This window comes from Dama dama, chromosome 12, assembly GCF_033118175.1.
Source record: "Dama dama isolate Ldn47 chromosome 12, ASM3311817v1, whole genome shotgun sequence".
Classification (NCBI taxonomy): Eukaryota; Metazoa; Chordata; class Mammalia; order Artiodactyla; family Cervidae; genus Dama; species Dama dama.
Window position 1 is genome coordinate 14188147 of NC_083692.1, and position 19481 is coordinate 14207627.

Below are 19481 nucleotides of genomic sequence, written 5' to 3' on the forward strand. Positions count from 1 at the left end.
GACTTGTCCAGGGCCACACACAGGGCTGAAATTAAGATCTACTGCTTCTTCCTCCAATGGCCACTATACCCATGGCCACTCAAGACACGGTCCACAGCCCAGTAGCATAAACAGCACCTGGAAGTTAGTTAGAAACAGCCCTGAGCCCACCAAACCTTGTGAATCAGAATTCACTGTTCCCAAGACACCCCAGCTGAAAAGTACACACATGAGTTTGAGAAATGTCATCCTGCCTAGCCCTGGGCCTGTGCAAAGATGGGGCAACTTCTCAGCAGGGACTCTGTTCACCATGGCAACTGACCAACTCACCTCCTACTGGACGTCCTGCTCTGCACTGGTTTTTGAAATGCTTTTATGTGGACACAGCTCACTGCCTCTGAAAACAGACCTCTTCCTGACAATAAGTAGATTCCCCAGTATCCATATCACTAAGGTATCAGCTAATTAAAGCCAGAGGTCTGTCCATATCATGGTCCACTCACCTTGTCTTCTTAGATAAACAGCATTTTACTTCTCTATAACAGTCACTACCCACCATTTTGTTCCATCTCCTCTTAATTTATTGCAATTCATTATCCTAAGAAGAAATAGGCCCAATCCCCCATCCCCAAACCCCGGCAAGCTTTCTCTTTCTGCTCCTAAATGTATAGGATGCTCACTCTCAATGAAGAAAACGTTTAACTTCCCTTTAGGGTTGGTCCAGCTTTTGGTCTCAAGTCTCCACTGTTTGGGAAAGGAAATGTTTCTATATCCATAATGCCTTAAAAAGGTACTTGTTGGAACATTCATTCATTACATAAGAGGTTGGTCTGCTCCCAATTCTCTCGACTCATTTGTGAAGGCCATGGAGCAAGAAAGGACTGAACCCACCTCCTGTGTTTCAGGTGAGGGGAGTGGGACGCTGTGGTCTTTGCGGACAGGGGCCAGAAGTAAGAGTGACACTTCCACAGGCCACATACCTGGGAGCAGTTCTTGAAAAGCAATGGCCTGTTTCCACATCAAAAAGAGCACCAGGCAATATCAGTTAACAAGGCCTCCTGGCCCTGGCAGGGGACTCTTCACAGCCTTGGTCCTGAGCCACTTGTGTGACTCCTCATCCTTTGATTTCCAACCCTAATTGTACCCTTACCTTTGACATCTTTCCTCCTCTGGACAAGAAGTCCAGGCTTTTAAGGGCACTCAATTCTTCCCTCTCACTCAGCTGTCTTTGGCTGCCCCCAAACAATTTCCTGCAGCATCCAGCCCAGCGCCAAGGACACAATTCCTCAGCCTGGCCAGGGTAGGCATCCTGCTGCCCCAGATGCCTCTGACTCAAGACCAGAACTAGTATATTTGCTAATTAGAAGACTGGTATGAGTTGTAGTAATTGCTCCGTCATGTCCCTGTCTTTGGGACCCCACGGACTGTAGCCCAGTGGGTTCCTCTGTCCATGGAACTCTCCAGACAAGAATACTGGAGTGGGTAGCCTTCCCCTTCTCCAGGGGAATCTTCCAATCCCAGGGATCACACCCGGGTCTCCTGCATTGCAGGTGGATTCTTTACAGTCTGAGCCACAGGGAAACCCAGAGCAGAACTAGCATAAAGACCTTGCACCACTCTCAAGATGTCGAGAGACACATCCCTCATACATTTACCTAACCAGGCAACAGATGGTAAGTGCCAAAGAGAATCTCACATGATAAGTGGTGGCAGAGGCCAGAGATGAGAGGGTCTTGAAGACTGAAGGATTTGCTGATGCTAGTAAGGTCAGACTTACACGGGGCTTTAAAGAGAGGGTAGGGCTAGGACTGGCAGAAAAGCGAGGTGGACTGGGTTCACGCTTTCAGAAGTTTCCTGCAGAGGGTGGAAGCCTTCCTAGGTGTCTTCAGAGGCAGTAGCTGTCAGCATTCTCTCCTGGGAGAGGAAGACACACAAATGGACTGAATAGAAGGGAACCAGCTATTCAGGAAATGAGGTGTCCCTCTGCATCTCAGAGGTGGGGGGCTTCTTGGGGCCTTGGATCTATTCACTGCTGAGGTCCGGAGTGGCCTTAATCACTGGAAGGCGTGCCCCTGTCTGAGAACCTTGGCTGGCAGGCCTCCATTGAAAGACCCCCTCCAGCCCCTTCAGGAGCCTGCAGGTGCCAAGCAGGCACGTTGTCTGAACCCTCGGCGTGTCCCACATCTCAGAATGCACCAGGTTTCAAAGCAATGAGCACAGCTGAAACACCACCATCCACACACAACTGTGCATTCCACAATCTGGGATTTTTGTGGAACTATCATTGTTGCCGTCTTTCCTTCCAACGTTTTCTATAGTGAGTATGAGCTTCCACTTTGTGACTTTATTTTACATCTCTGTTGATTGGGTATACTCTGAAATAGGATAAAAAAACAGAGCAAGGTCCCAAAGTCTCTGGGCCAAGGCAGCTGGATACTGGAGCAAGGGAAGCTGAAGAAATGCCCTGAAGGCCTCCATGCAGCCAAAATATCTTGGATGCACCTTGACCACCATGCAGATCAGGTGCATATGGTGTTAGTTTCCACTTGCACTAGGATTCCTGCTACACTGCTCCAAGGAGAGAGGATTATTATCATTATTATTATTATCAGCATTTATAATGCTGTAGCTCCAGGCCCAGAGAAGCCAAGTGATTTGCGGCTTATTCCATCCAGTCACTTAGTGGTAGAACCAAACCTAGAAGGCAGATTTTTTTTCACATGTCAGCCCTGAGTACTCTCTCCCAGGCTGACTTAGGAACCCAAGGAAAGTAAAATACGAGAAAAAAGGAGAAAGGAAGAGGGAGTACCTCACATTTAATACTCCCTTTCATTCCAAAGAGCAATAATTTAGATGTGAATGAATGATATGTTATGAATTACATCTATTAGGAAAATATGTCAATAATGAAGAAAGACACAAGAGAAAGTATAACATGGGGGTAAATGTTCAGAAGAAGTATAGGGTGATAAGTGTTGTACAACAATGTTCATCATTCAAAACACCAATCATTGAGAAAGTATCAGAAATAAACAGCAAGGCAGGCACGAATCCAAATTCTACCCTAGAGAATTCAAGTACAAAAGCTTATACTTGAAAAAATATCCCCTCAGATTTTCATTTGGTTATTTACTCTTATTTTTTACTCATTTATTCTTGCTTTGCACACCCTATTAACCATCTTGATTATTTCAGTTCCTATAAAAAATCCATTTAAAAATAAAATTAGAAAGTGACAGGGCTCCTACTAGTTTACTTATGGTAAGAACAGTTGATATGCAGACAATGAAGAAGAAAGCCACAAACAATTGAAAAAATTAAGCTAAAAAACTGGTAAAGAATACACAAACATGGACATATGATGCTAAAAGCCCGATACCCAACACAGCAATAATTACATTCGTGATTATGCCCTGAGTCTTTAAGGAAAAGCTAAACCATGATTGGTATCCTGTAACAATTTTAAGAAAATGAGAAAGCATTCATTTTGGAAAGATAATTGGCAGATTAGCTCAGAGTAAAAATGGTCTGAGGTGTATAAAGGGATAAAATCTGAAAAATTCTCTTGGCAAGAACATCTGTCTCAAAATGGGGATCTTCTAGCAGCATCTTTAGAGGAGTGGTTCTCAAACTTTAGCATGATGAGAATCACCTGGAGGACTTGGTGAGCGCAGTGGATTGCTGACCTCATTTAACCTTTACAACAATCCTGTGCCATTATCACCCCCATATTCCACAGGGGAGCACCACATTTCAGAGAGGCTAACTAACCCGCCCAAGGTCATACACCAGAAACTGCTGATTCCATGGCTTGGGCTGGTGCCCCTAACAAGTTTCCAGGTGATGCTGATGGTCCACGCATCACTTGAAGAAGTACTGCTTTAGAAACTAACCAGGAAATACAGCCATAATAGAAAGAAGAGGACCTATAACAGATATACGAATGAGTGAATGGGAAAGGCCAGATTCTTTTTCACAACCTTCCCAAAAGGACAGCCACTTCTGTGTGCTCCTAAGACTCTGGACCCAGAGGGGGCCAGTGGTGAAGCCGGTGTGCTGAATGCCAAACCAGTACATGATGCAAGGTAACTCTTTCCTTACCCAAGCCTTGGAGCCAGGGTCTTTAGACAAGCCCCAGTGGGTCTCAAACCCATCAATCCTAAAGGAAATCAACTGTGAATATTCATTGGAAGGACTAATGCTGGAGGTGAAGTTCTAATGTTTTGGCCACCTGATGTGAAGAGCCAATTCACTGAAGAAGACCCTGGTTCTGGCGAAGATTTAAGGCAAAAGGAGAAGGGGGCGGCAGAGGGTAAGACAGTTGGATGGCATCACCGACTTAATGGACATAAATTTGAGAAAACTAAGACAATGCCAAAGAATGCTCAAGCTACAGTACAATTGCACTCATCTCACACACTAGTAAAGTGATGCTTAAAATTCTCCAAGCCAGGCTTCAGCAACATGTGAATTGTGAATTTCCAGATGTTCAAGCTGGTTTTAGAAAAGGCAGAGGAACTAGAGATCAAATTGCCAACATCCATTGGATCATCGAAAAAGCAAGAGTTCCAGAAAAACATCTATTTCTGCTTTATTGACTACGCCAAAGCCTTTGACTGTGTGAATCACAATAAACTGTGGAAAATTCTTAAAGAGATGGGAATACCAGACCAGCTGACCTGCCTGTTGAGAAACCTGTATGCAGGTCAGGAAGCAATAGTTAGAACTGGACATGGAACAACAGACTGGTTCCAAATAGGAAAAGGAGTATGTCAAGGCTGTATATTGTCACCCTGCTTATTTAACTTATGTGCAGAGTACATCATGAGAAACGCTGGGCTGGAGGAAGCACGAGCTGCAATCAAGATTGCCAGGAGAAATATCAATAACCTTAGATACGCAGATGACACAACCCTTATGGCAGAAAGTGAAGAAGAACTAAAGAGCCTCTTGATGAAAGTGAGAGAGGAGAGTGAAAAAGTTGGCTTAAAGCTCAACATTCAGAAAACTAAGATCATGGCATCTGGTCCCATCACTTCATGGGAAATAGATGGGGAAACAGTGGAAACAGTGTCAGACTTCATTTTTCTAGGCTCCAAAATCACTGCAGATGGTGACTGCAGCCATGAAATTAAAAGACACTTACTCCTTGGAAGGAAAGTTATGACCAACCTAGACAGCCTATTAAAAAGCAGAGACATTACTTTGTCATGTCTAGTCAAGTCTATGTCAAGGTCCATCTAGTCAAGGCTATGGTTTTTCCAGTAGTCATGTATGGATGTGAGAATTGGACTATAAACAAAGCTGAGCGCCAAAGAATTGATGCTTTTCAACTGTGGTATTGGAGAAGACCATTGAAAGTCCCTTGGACTGCAAGAAGATCCAACCAGTCCATCCTAAAGGAAATCAGTCCTGGTTGTTCATTGGAAGGACTGATGTTGAAACTAAAACTCCAATATTTTGGCCACCTGATGCAAACAGCTGACTCATTTGAAAAGACCCTGATGCTGGAAAAGGTTGAGGATAGGAGGAGAAGGGACAACAGAGGATGAGATGGTTGGATGGCATCACTGACTCAATGGACATGGGTTTGGGTGGACTCTGGGAGTTGGTGATGGACAGGGAGGCCTGGCGTGCTGCGGTTCATGGGGTCACAAAGAGTCAGATATGACTGAGCGACTGAACTGAACTGAACCAGTAGACGGTGGAGGATAGAGAAGCCTGGTGTGCTGCAGTCCATGGGGCTGCAAAGAGTTGGGCACGATTGACCGACTGAACAACAACAGGTCTCACTCTGTCTTCAAGCTTCTCATCCAAGGCTCTTCCTGGGAGAAAATGACCCCGGGCATGGGTGGGATATCTAGGCCCTTCTCCAGCTTTAGGCGTATGTGGTTTATTTCCCTAGGCGAGAGCTGCCAACCAGTGTTGTCAGGGACATAGCCCTCTGGGAGCCTATCAAATCCTGAAACACAGAATGTGTTGACACTGGTAAATTGCACACACAAAGCTGGATTTGCCGTTTGCTCACAAGCTTTCAGTAAAGACTGTTTGTCAAAGACAGAAGGTAAAAGCAGGGGCTGGAGGGGGCTGGCTTAACTTCCTCCGGCTTCTTCAGGGCCCGAGCACAGGTCACACGGCTTACTCCAGTGGGCTGGGGACACTCATCACCCTAGCACAAAGCCGAGGCCAAGGGCCGCAGACCAAGCAAAGGGAAATGGGTGCAGTAAGATAGTTACTTATATATGAGCACTTACTATCGGTCAGGCACAGCTCTGAGGGTTTTACCTCTATCATCCTGTTTCATCTTCACAATAACTCTGCATGACTGCCATCCTCACATGTAACTTGCCCAGGTCACACATTCCCAAAGCCTTACCCAACCTGGTCTATGCTGCAGAGCTCCTGGGGCCCCTTCTTCCTGCCTAGCTATTTCTTCTGAGTCTCCTTTGCTGGACCTCCATCCTCTCCCTGATTTCTAATCCAGGTTGCACAAACCTACCTATATAAAGACAGTAAATTCTCTTGGCTTGGCGGGCTGTAAGCCTTTGTCACAACTATTCAACTCCACCACTGAAGCTCAAAAGTAGTCTTAACACAAAGAAAGGCAAAGAGCTGTGTTCCAATAAAACTTTATTTACTCAAAGCAAAAATAATCCAGCTGCTGTCTACCATCTCCTCCTCTAAACAGCAGGTCCCCAAGCCTTCCTCTGGATCAGCCTTTCAACCTCTTAATTATCCACAGTCAAGTCTGTGTCCCCATTAAATTTCAGGCCTCCAAGTAGCAAGTTTATTCTAATGACTCCCAAATTCTGAACTCCAGACTTCTCCCTAAAGTCATTATCTTATATATCCAACCACCTATTTCATTTTTCCCCTCGGGAGTCTCAGACTGAAACTCAACAAGTCCACAGTTGAATTCCTAATTTCCACCCTCCTCGCAAACCTGTTTCTCTCCCCGCTTTTCCCATCTCAGTGAGTAATAACTCACCCCTCCAGGGGCTCAGGCCAAATATTTAATACCTTGATGGTTTTGGTATCAACTTTGCCCCTCTCTCTGGAGAAGGCAATGGCAACCCACTCCAGTACTCTTGCCTGGAAAATCCCATGGATGGAGGAACCTGGGAGACTGCAGTCCATGGGGTCACTAAGAGTCAGACATGACTAAGCAACTTCACTTTCACTTTTCATTTTCATGCATTGGAGAAGGAAATGGCAACCCACTCCAGTGTTCTTGCCTGGAGAATCCCAGGGACGGGGGAGCCTGGTGGGCTGCTGTCTATGGAGTTGCACAGAGTTGGACACGACTGAAGCGATTTAGCAGCAGCAGCAGCAGCAGTTGCCCCTCTCTCAATAAATCCTACCAGGCTTACCTTCAAAATCCAGCTGGAATCAGACCTCCTCTCCCACCTCTTTCAGCACTAATACCATGGTCCAAGCCACAATCATCACTGACCTACATATTCTCAACATACAGATAGCCCACATACATGAAACATCATCTGCTTCTCTGAGAAGGATTGTGGTTCAGTGACTAGGAGAGGGTTCTGGAGCCAGATGGCATGGATTTGAACCACGACTTTATTAATAATAGTAGAGAGACCCGAGACAGCTCACCTCACCCTTCTGGATCTGTTTCCTCAATAAGGAGATGGAAATGTTACTGGCTTCAACTGGGTCACTGAATTGCCTAGGTAAATATATATGAAAGTTTCCAGAACAGCGCCTGGCACATGAGAAATTGTCAATCGATGATAACTGCATATATGTATACATATAGCTGATTCACTTCACTGTACAGCAGACGCTAATACAATCTTGTAAAGCAACTATACCCCAATTAAAAAAAAAAAAAAACTGGCAACTGTATTATTTGAGGCAAATAGTGTGCTATGTTTGGAAGGGTCCATGGTCCACATGTTGCAATCTCCCAGCCCCAGAGGAGTCCAAAGCCCACAGTGTGGGAACCACTGCCCTATAGCGCTGACTCTCATCAAGCGAGGCAAGAAGAAGAACAGCAGTCAGGGGCAACCTTGAAAGCGCCCTGGGAGATGCCATCATTCACCACCAGCATCTTGGTCCAGGAGAGTTTTCAAAGCACTGTGTTCATTCACTACAGATATACTCAGAACCAACTCTATTTCATTCCTAGTGTCTGTAAGCTGAGCTCATTAAGAACCACTTCTATTATACCAAGACAACAGTAGCTGTTGAAAGAAAGAGATTAGAAAGAGATTGCCTGTTTGTAAAAGAGGTTACCTGCTTGTAACCAATAAAAACTTTACTAGTACATTTAATAAATTGAGAGTTTAAGATTCCACTTCAGGGGGAATTGGAATACTTAAGGGTATTGGGATTTTTCATTATAAATAATGTTTCATGATTAACATGTGATCATTACTAAAAGGAAATGTAAAAAGAAGAAAATAATTATAGCTTTCCCTCCTCCATCCCACAACACTAGTAAAGTTTTGGTGAGCTTCAGGAGGAGTAAATCTTAACTCCATATTCTAGCTTGTCATCTTTCTGAGAACACCAGAGCTCTGGATCGATAACAGAACTGAACTCCTTAGCTCTGGTCTCCCTGGTGACCCTGGGTGGGCCCCAGAGACAACAGGAAGGGAAAGTAGCTTCCCTGTATGGCTGCTTGTATCCCGGAGGCCCCATTCAGAACCACAGGGTTCCCTGCAGGAGGGTAAACAGTGGGATTTACACATTTCACAGCCTATACATGTGAAGGCAAAGTGGGGTGGTATGCATACATGCAGACATGTCTGTGTATACCTGGAAAATTTCTAGAAGGAACTACATGACATTGATGATGGTTGTTACCTCCACAGAAGAGAACTGAGTATCTGTGTTATATGAGACTTTCTTTGCATTGCATTTACTTTTAAAAATTTATTCAACAAATATTTATATAGCACTTCCTAGATCATCTATTAATATGATAACATGCCTATGTATTATTCTCCAGATAATAAGCATCTAAAAAGAGATACTGCTTGGTGATAAAGAATCAGCATAGGTGCTTCTCACTCATCAAAGTTGTCATAAGAAGGGGGCTGCGATGGGGGGGGTGGGCACACCATAAAACTACAGGTGTGCTTTTCAAATGCAGTGCAGGCTGACCAGCAGCTGCTCAACACCTCCCAAGCTCCCTAAACTCCAGATCTCCAAAATCCGGGAGATCCTGAAATCTTGAAGTGTCTCACTCAAGCCCTGCAGATGGGAGCAGCCACGGGGTCATCCCCAAACACCCTGAACTATGCCTCGCTGCCAGGGAGCCACCTGTTTCTTTTACTCCAGCCTTACAGAAAACAGACCTAAGAACATTCAGCAGGATGCTGTGGCAATTAATAAGCACTTGATGGAGGACAGATACTGGATCAAAGAAAAATACAAAAGGACCTTCATGAAGAGATGCGAATGCTGAGCCCTTTGGAGCCCTACCAGGGTTGGTCCTAGGATGGGCTGAGCTCAGGTGTGAGCAAAGTATAAACTGCAACAGGTGTGCACACGTGTCAAGGTGATTCCTGCTCTTTCTCTTCAGCTCCTCCTGCTCTGGAGTAACCAGGCTCCCAGTAAGCCATCATGTGGGGGTACAGGGCTAGCCAGCTATACCATCCCAGAGCCCAAGTGTGCACAATGAAATCAATACAACACCAGGGAGCAGAGGAAGAAATGTTTTTTTTTTTTAAAAAAAGGTCCCTGTCCCCAAAGAAGAAATCAAATGCTCAAGCAAGAAAAGTATTAAAGAATATTAAAAGATAGAAGAGTATTTTTATAAACATGTAGAGCAGAAGTTAAGGGCCTATGAGATTGAAACTATTATTCTAATATTACCATAGTTTTTCCTAAGAATAAACAGGCATACAGAGGTGAAATAAGAAGCTGGGGTTTGACTCGGAAGAACTTGTTGGCAAATGCCCACTGTTACCATTCAAATTCCTTCTCATGCCCCATGCTAGTGATTTCTCAGCCAGAGCTACAAGTTATAGTGCAAGCAAGACTTGAGCAAAACAATTTAGGTGCGCTTTCTTGCACCTCCCTTGGCCTCATTAGCAGGATCTTCTAGAGGATTGAGATAACGGAACACAGACACTGGGCCACCGTGCTGACCTTGAGCAGGGGGACGCGGTGCCCACGGCTGGTTCGGTCCTCTCACTGGCCTGTGCCCCAGCTTATTCCCTTGCCCTTGGCCCCATCACTTCCTGTTTTACTCCATCCCTCCCCACGCATGTCTTAATCACACACTGATGAGCACGCATGTGGATCTCACTGTGGTCTTAAACACTTTCTAACAGTTAAATCTAAGTTTGAATCCAGGCTGGAAACGAAGCTACTGACTTTCTTAGCAAGAGAAGTGGAGATGTACTTCACCCTAAGGGACATATTAACTGGACCAGTTTTATCAAAATCTATTCAGTTCTAGTAGCATGCTTGTTTGGCTCTAAATGAGCATTTTCCATCCAGAAGCAGCCAACAACTATGTGAGGGTACCTCCAAGATACTCTTGAGTAAGGCACATTAGTAGCTGGAGCCCAGGTGCATGTGTGGGGGGTACATGTGGGATTGGGGGGCTAACAGTGACAACAGTATGATGCTTGAATCCTAGTACAGAGAAGCACGGGTCGCTGGAGCCCATCTAGGCACAGGATACCTAGACCCTCACTGACTGGCTGAAGTTTGCATCTGAATCCTGTAACAGGCTTGCAAAAACTCAGCTTCCAGGGCAGTCTTTCTCTGCAAGTCAACTGACACAAAGAAAACCAAAGACCAGGAAGCACTAGGAAAGAGAACCTAGAGATGCTTATTTTTAGAGGCTTGGATTCTTCCTCCTGTTGCTTGGTGAAGCAGCCTCAGATCACAATCTCTTCGTCCCCACTGGTTGGTGTCCATTTCTGAGTATGTGCACCCTCTGTGATCTAAGAAGCCTTACAGAAAGCACTAAGTGTGTAAAAGGCGTTAATTCAGCAACAGTAACATGTTTCCAGGCCCCAAATACCTCAATTTAACATCTAGCTTTGACTTAGACAATACATTCAAAATACCAGCATCTCCTGGGTACTCTCCAGGTCAAGAGCTCTTCAAAGTATGTTTCTCTCTTCATCACTACAGTAATACTGGAACCAATCCTTACTCTCCAGAGAAATAAAGCTTTCTTTTTCTTTTTGGATATCTTAGAGCTTGGATAAAAGGGAAATAAGGCAAAGGGCAAGCAGAAAACAAATCAAAGATTCATTTCCAAGCAGACTAACCCACCATTTCCCTGGACAGAAGCACATGCCCTGGTCTCCTAACCAACCTCCAGGTTTTCAGAATCGCTCTAGGAAAAAAAAAAAGAAAAACCCTGTATCACAAGTCACCCCACCTCAGTTGGTTCACAGCAAGAAATTTAATCAATCTAACCAATTGAGATGGCCCTTAAAAGCTTATCTGATTCTACTCCAAATCTGCAGAGCTTACCTTTTGTATATACTAAATAATTAATATAGCTGCATACCTCTGATAAATTATGTGTTCAGAATTCAAGATACATCTGCTTGGGAAACTTAATGTGATTTAACAGATAAAATCCACTATTTACCTGATATCGCCTGTCAAATTTTGAAGCCAGGATAATTTATGCACCCAGACACATGTATATGCACACGACATTCACATAGCTGGTTTAGATGACTCAATCACTTAAAAATATTCTTAATTTCCCTAAGAACCCACAGAAAGCAAAGCACTCTTGCAAAACCAAACAAAACCAAACCAAACCACCAACGCTGCTTGGAAACAATCAAACAAAAGACAGCTGGGGCCCAGAGTTCGTGTTGTGGTGTCATCTCAAGGGAGCATTAAACCAGGAAAAGGCAGAACTGGGCTACACTCACAGTTTGCTATTATTTACCTGTAGGATAGGAGGCAAGTCATTTAACTCCTATGACTTTCAGTTGCTGTACACATGTTAATTTTTTTTTTAATTCGCCTGTAATTCCTCTACACGCAAATATACTAAAATATTAACAGCCTTTTCTCCAGGCAAGTTTTTATCTGCATCCATGTCTTCATCTGCACACATACCCATATAAATAGCTATCTTCTTGGAACAATATTGTGTATAAAAATAAAAAAAAAAACAAGACTGAATTCTTAGCTTTTTTTCTGGCCCCCCAGAATTGGAGATTCTGGGAATAGAGAGAACAATTACCCTGATGCTGGTGTAGGTGGCAGAGTCATGCAGTAAATGCCTGCTGACTCAGCACGGCTGGAAAAGAGCTCTTATGGATCACTGAACATTCCAGAGAGGTAAGACATGGTCAGCACACGTGCAAGGTAAAGTGGGCGGGAGACTGGATGAAAGGGATGTGTGGACCAGAGACTGGGGCAGCTCTGGAGTCATTCTGCAGGGAAAGAATCAGCCCAAAGAGAAAAGCACACAGGACAGGGAGGGAGGTCAATCAAAATAGCCAAGATAGAGAGTCATAAACCACCCCCAGAGTCAGCAAGAGTCAAGAGAACTGGAAACCATGAAGTCCCGTACAGTTAGTGGAGCTGGTTCAGGCTTTCTGGAGAGCAATTTGGAAATATCTATCACAAACTTTAAAAATAAGGGTGCCTTGTGACCCCATAGGGGAAATTGCAAATTTGGCCCCTATTTTTCACCCCTTCCTGAATGCATGCCTTGGCTGTATAATTCTGCAGTCCCCTTCAACTGTTTTGCCCCTTGATGCTAGGTCAGTCACATAACTTACTTTGTGATGTTCATAAATGTGATCTAAGCAGAAACTTGAAAAGCATGTGGAAGAACAAGCTTGCTATGTCTCTGCCAGTGACATAAGAACACACTCGGGCCAGCCTGCCAGAGAATGGGAAGCAATGGAATAGAGTCAAGTTCCCCCGGTCACTGGGTCCCAGACAGCCTCGATCAGCCAACAGCCAGCCAACGACACCCAGCTAAGAGAGCCACCCAGCCAAGATCAGCAGGGCCAGCTAGTGGACCCCTAGTTGATGCCAATCTTGTGAACAGTGCTCATTGTTTATGCCACAGAAGCCCTGCTTTGCAGCATCACTCTAGCAACAGATAACTAATACTTCCATCAACTCCACATCTAAAAATTTGTCAAAAATAAACACACATACTCAAAGGCCTGGCTACATATATGCTCATCACAACACTGTTTATACTATCAAAAATATAGAAACTATTTACATGACAATTAAATGGGCTAGTTAATCATATCTTGCTATGTCTGTGTAATGAAATACCACCCAGTCCACAGTTGCAGAAAAGCAGTTCCTAAGATGAAAAAGAGTATTTACTCTGCACTAAGTCAGTCATCAAGCTGTATAGAATGATCTTGTATCTGTAAATATATATGATTATTAAAAAAAAAGACAGAAGCATAAACATCAAAATATTAGCATTTTGTCTGGGTGGTGTGCTTATGGGAGATTTTTGGATTTCTGATTTAGCCGATATGCCTAGAGTAAACATGTGTATCTTTCGAAATACTTTCAAAAGTATGGCTGAAAATTAAGAAGCAAGACCTCAGCAGACAAGGCCACTGGTATTGTTTCTGGAAATGTGAGTGATGAATGGAGATGATAAACCTGGACCGATACCAGTCAGGTGTCAAGGCCACAGAGACAGGAGAGCACCGGAAGAGACAAATGCAAGAGGGAAGGTCTGAGCAGAGTGAGAGCTGCTCTTTTGCCTTACTCTCCATTTCCTCCTTTTCAAATCTGGGATGGGGAGGAAAAGGACAGCTGCATTATTAATGCATTAATTATGATAATATTCTGTGCGCGACTAATACATGTCAAACCATCCTCATACCAAATTGAAAACTGACATTTTTACTTCATGAATATTGCTCCGTCAGTGACATTTATTGTACGTTCCCAATCTTGCAACAGTGAATGTCAGGTCAACTATCAAGCATTTGCTTTCCTTCCACTTTATTTCCTATTTTAAAGCAGTAAGCTGTCACTGTTAATTGGGATGCAAAGTCAGATATGCACTCAGAGAATCTGAGGCCACCGGCTGCCTGAACATCTTTCTTTGTGGTCCCTGGAAAACAACACTACATCAGGGCTGCCCGTCTACCCTTGTCCTCTTCTTTATCCTACTTAACTTTTAAATCATCACCACCACCTGGATTGCCCTATCTCTATTTTCTGTTTCACTTTTCTTCAGAACACTCATCATCATCCAGAATATGGTATATTTACCTACTTGTTGACTGCCTATCACTCCCTATTAAGGGTAGGAATTTTTGTTTTGTTCTTAGTCAGTCGCGTAGTCATGTCTGACTCTTTGCAACCACACGGCTGCAGCATATCAGGCTTCCCCGTCCTTCACGATCTCCCAGAGCTTGTTCAAACTCATGTCCATTGAGTTGGTGATGCCAGCCAACCATCTTGTCTTTTTCTTTTATCTACTTCTATATTACCAACACCTAGAATAATCGTTCGTGTAATAGTGAAAGTCACTCAACCTTGTCTGACTCTTTGAGACCCCATGGACTGTATAGTCCATGGAATTGTCCAGGCCAGAATACTGGAATGGGCAGCCTTTCCCTTCTCCAGGGGATCTTCCCAACCCAGGAATCGACCCAGAGTCTCCTGCATCACAGGTGGATCCTTTACCAACTGAGCTGTGTTCAGTGAATGCTGAATGAAAGAATCACTTCGCATAAATGGACTTCTCAGAATCCTCAAAGGTAAAGTATTCTAGCCAAATAGTGTATCCCATTTAAACCATATGATTTTCTGAATCCCAAGTTCTTAGTGACCTACAGAATGACCCATTACAAAACAGACTTTTCAAAGAGCTGCATCATTCAAGCATTCATTTTTCATCTCCGGTTTCATATTTACTCTTGAAAACCCTCAACTGCACTCCCCTGCCCGGCCATGTCTATTGTATCACTATCCCATAATCATTCATTGGTCACTAATTCTCAGCCGCCACGTTTCCTGGAAATTTTCACCAGCCTCCATCTGCATAGTTCCTAAAAATAATAATCAACAAGCATTTATTCATAACTCACACTGTGTTCATCACATCACACATCACTAGGGAGGAACAAAGGAGGAACAGCATAGGCTTTGATGGAAGATACATAAACTACAGTTGAAGAAAGAAAAACTCTGAATGTGATGTCATCTGCAATTGCGGCTGTAACTTCAAACTTGCTATGCCGCAAAATGAACTTACTATATATCTGCCAAACTTCTTTCCTAGCATTTTCCTGTGCAAATGGCATGTGGCTAGTAATATTAACTGATAAAAGCATGTCATTATTATTTGGTAAGTGACACTTTATAGATGGTTACATTGATTATAACCACAGAAATCACACAAAAAGAGAACTCATGATTTTTTACCAGTAAGGAAATCAAAATAAAAAGTTTTAATATTTTGTATATTTAAGAAACAAAGACAATGTGTGTATATCTGTGTGTGTAAGGGTTCAATGAATTCAATGAATAAACCGTAACAGTTACTAAGCCCCTAAGGCTGAAGGAACTGAGAAGCAAACAGGAAGGGAGAAGCAACAGGCTGAGACACGAGATGCCTAGCACAGTGCCAGAAGTTAGTGAAGACACACAGAAAAAGCAGCCTCCCTGCTGTCCCTTCCCTAGGTCTAGGAAGCCACATTGCATCATTTCTACTATTTCAAGAAAGAGTATTCTTCCTCTCAAAGAGAGATCAGACTTTTAAAAAATGAATCTATCAGTTCAGTTCAGTCACTCAGTTGTGTCCAACTCTTTGTGACCCCATGGACTGCAGCACGCCAGGCCTCCCTGTCCATCACCAACTCCTGGAGTTTACTCAAACTCAAGTCCATTGAGTCACTGATGCCATCCAACCATCTCATCCTCTGCCGTCCCCTTCTCCTCCCACCTTGGATCTTTCCCAGCATCAGGGTCTTTTCAAATGAGTCAGTTCTGCATCAGGTGGCCAAAGTATTGGAGCTTCAGCTTTAACATCAGTCCGTCCAATGAATATTCAGGACTGATTTCCTTTTGGATGGACTGGTTGGATCTCCTTGCAGTCCAAGGGACTCTCAAGAGTCTTCTCCAACACCAAGGGACTCTCAAGAGTCTTCTCCAACACCAAAGTCTTTGGCGCTCAGATTTCTATAGTTGTTTATTATAAAGAACCTCCCTTTATACTAGAAACTGTCTTTCCTACATTTTAGAGCTAAAATCTCCCTTTCTTTTATGATGCAGTGGCAATAATAGCTGATAAAACTTTTTTAAAAAAATGATCCTTAGTTTGACAATACCATGTTGGTCATCACGATTAATTTTTTTTTAAAGATTTATTTTGATGTGGGCCATTTTTAAAGTCTTTATTGAATCTGTTACAATATTGCCTCTGTTTTATGTCTTGATTTTTTGGCCACGAGGCACGTGGGATCTTCATTTCCCAACCAGGGATCAAGCTTGCACCCACCTCCTGCATTGGAAGGTGAAATCTTAACCACTGAACCGCCAGAGAAGTTTCAATTTTAAAATGTGATTTTGAAACTCAAAAGTCAGATCATCACCACTCTCGGCTTCCTTCCACCACCAACAGTGGAATCGTGGCCATAGGGAAAGGCTTATGTATCCTCTATCTCAGGATATATGGGTATGGATGCTACCAAGTCCTGATATATTACATCATTACACGTAGAGGCAGAAATTAATATCAGCTAAAGAGCAAACAGGCCCTTCAGGGAGATTAAAAGTCTCCATGATCTGAAATAACCATGTGAAGCTCCTGGACTGGTCTGATCCAAGGGGAGGTTTGGTTTCAGATCTAGATGCCGAGGACAGCCCACTGGGGCACTAGGAACTGAACACATCAGAGACGTCCCGGTGTAGCCAGCCCGGGCCTGGGCATGTCGACACATTAAAGGGGAGCAGCCTCTCTAGACAAGGCTCCCCGGTGGCCATGAGAAGCCAGGTAGCTGTCAGACGAGTGTCACTTGGACACACAAAACAGCAAGTGCAAGAGACGGGGAGAGGGAGGAACCTGGAACCGAGCCTGGAACCGAGAAGATAGAACGAGAGAAGTGACAGGCAAGCAGCGCAGTCAGGCAGCCTAGCATCGTGTCCGGAGAAACACCAAATGTGAACCGCAATTCCTCTCTCCACCCAGCTTGGTTCATGTTTTACACGCCAGAACTGACACTTGAGCGAAAAGCCCCAGAGAGGCAGGCAGGAGCTGGGTACATCAAGAGCCGGCCTCCGGAGCTACCCATCAGCTCTTCCAGAGAGCGGAGAAGACAGCGGCGGCAGCTTCCCAATGCACACACATGGCGAGGAGGGAGTGCACAGCTCTGGCCGTGCATGCATCCATTCGGCCGAGGACCGGCTGACCATGAACCCTTCAATACACAGAGGGGCGGTAACTCGGGGAGATGACTTCTCAGTGAGAGGCAAGAAGAGAGAGGTTTGTAAAAGCACCAAGGACCCGCCAAGCTTTACACAGACCCCAAGAGCAGTCTGTACCCTGTTCTAGTACAGAGTCCACTCAGGGTTCACCTGGGCCCTCAGAGAAACGTCAAGACCAACACGTACATGCTGTCCGTGTTGTACCATTGTGTCTGTTTGTGTAAGATCATGTGACTTTTCTTCTATACACCCACCCCTTATCAACACCAAAATCAAAAGAAACGGTATTTGGTAAATAACTGTCAATGTCTAACATCCAGTAAATGCTCGATGTTTGCTGAACTGAAAAGATTTGAAGTGGAGATGACCACAGCTAAGCGGTATTCCAAACATAACCCTGTTCAATAACCTTTTATCTCATTTTCTCACTCACTTGGGGGTATCTATCTTGACAACAAAATGACTACTTATCCCCAAAAGGCAACTAGTGCTGCACACAAAACCAAAAATTCATTTTTATCCTTCGAGTTCAAAGATAAAATCAGGCCTCCAATCATCAGATTTGGTCAAATTTGCCTCTTAAACGTTTCTTTCTCTCTCTCCTCTCATCTCCATCCTCACTTTCTCAGGCAACTGCCTCCTCATTTGTCTCCTCGCCTGGTCACGGGTCCTCCAATCCATGCTGCAGATGGTGGTCAGTTATTTTTAAAATGACTTGTGACATGCCACTTGACTACTCTAAAAACCATCACTGGCTCAGCGTCCTTTACTAGGTGAAGTGGAAACGGACTTGATGAAGGAACTATACTTGGAAGATGGGCAGAGGTGCCAGGAGGCTGCTACAGCAGCAAGGCTGATGTCCTAGGAACAGCCTGATGGGGGCCCAGTTACCACCGGGCCCCCGATGGTGATGCCTAGGCGTCACCAGAATGGGTTCTCCCTCCACTGAGCCTAGCTCACAGGGTTCTCTTGAGGCCGGGGAAAGTGGAAGTAGCCTTTGGGGGCTTCAGGAGCAGAATGAGAGGCCCATCTGCCTTTCAGCAAACTGCTCGAGTGCAGAAAGGGAGCTCAACTACGAGGCAGCCTCAAAAAATCACAAGTGCACACATTTGTCAAATCGTAAGCTCCTCTTCGCCAACCTCTGTCTCCAGATGTGGTAGGCATGACAAGGATGCACGCTCATGCAACTCTGTTCCATCAACACAGCTCTTGACCACACACACAGGAATGAAGACACCCCCCCACCCCGCCCCACACCAACTCTCTCTGCCAGGGCTCTGGAAGACGGAAGACTGGCCAGGCGCTGCTGGAGGACTGCCTGGCCACCCAGAGTTGCGTAATGGACTTCAATTTAGTACTAGAACCTAGAACCAGAATTAACCTGACAGAATTCCCTGTATTTCCTAGCTGAGCTTCACACTGAACCATAAAAAGCTCTAAATCTTGAAAAAATAAAAAAATTTAAAAAAAAAACTACAAACGGTTAGAATGGCTCCAAGAAAAACCATGCCACCTGGTACAACATCCAGTCTGTGCCAGGAATCCTAGGTAACATTTAACGCTAACAAACACGGTTACAGGCTAAATGTTTGTAGCCCTCCAAAATTCCCATTTTTGAAATCCCAAAGCACAACATGATAAAAGCAAGAGGTGGGGCCCTTGGAAGGTAATGAAGTCATGAGAGTAAGCCCTCACGAACGGGGCTAATGCCTTCATAAAACACAAGAGAATTTGATTTTTCTCTTGGGCATGTGAGGATACCTAATCTGCAAGCACCTTGACGTGGGACTTCCCAGACTCCAGACACATGAGAAACAGCTGTTCACTGTCTAAGTCACCGAGTCTATGGTACTCTGTAACACAGCCTGGATGAACTAAGACAAACCTCTGAAACAGGTATTGTGCCCATGGTCAGAGGGGGAGCTGAAGCCTGGACCCCAGTCCTCCAGGCCAGTGCTACCAAAAGTATCGACATCTCCGGAGAAACTGTTAGAATTACAAGGTCACAGACTCCACCTCAGACCGGCTGAATCAGAATCTCAGAGGGAGGGGAGAAGCAACCTATAGTTTAACAAGCTATGCCTACGTTTCCGACTTCCACTAAAGCATGAGACCCACAC

General features: G+C 44.4%; 1 protein-coding gene across 3 annotated transcripts in view; it reads right to left on the reverse strand.

The window, feature by feature from the left end:
* NRXN3 (neurexin 3) overlaps positions 1–19481 on the reverse strand; it is a 1693692-nt gene that overhangs the window by 1336093 nt on the left and 338118 nt on the right. The window contains exons 4-5 of one of the 3 annotated variants that reach the window (XM_061156511.1): positions 6532–6541; positions 1913–1938 (exon numbers count right to left, since the gene is read on the reverse strand). The exons of the other annotated variants lie outside the window; for them this stretch is intronic. Of the exons in view, the coding sequence (XP_061012494.1) occupies positions 1913–1938; positions 6532–6541 (36 nt within the window). The remainder of the gene's footprint in view (positions 1–1912; positions 1939–6531; positions 6542–19481) is intronic. 3 annotated transcript variants of the gene reach the window in all.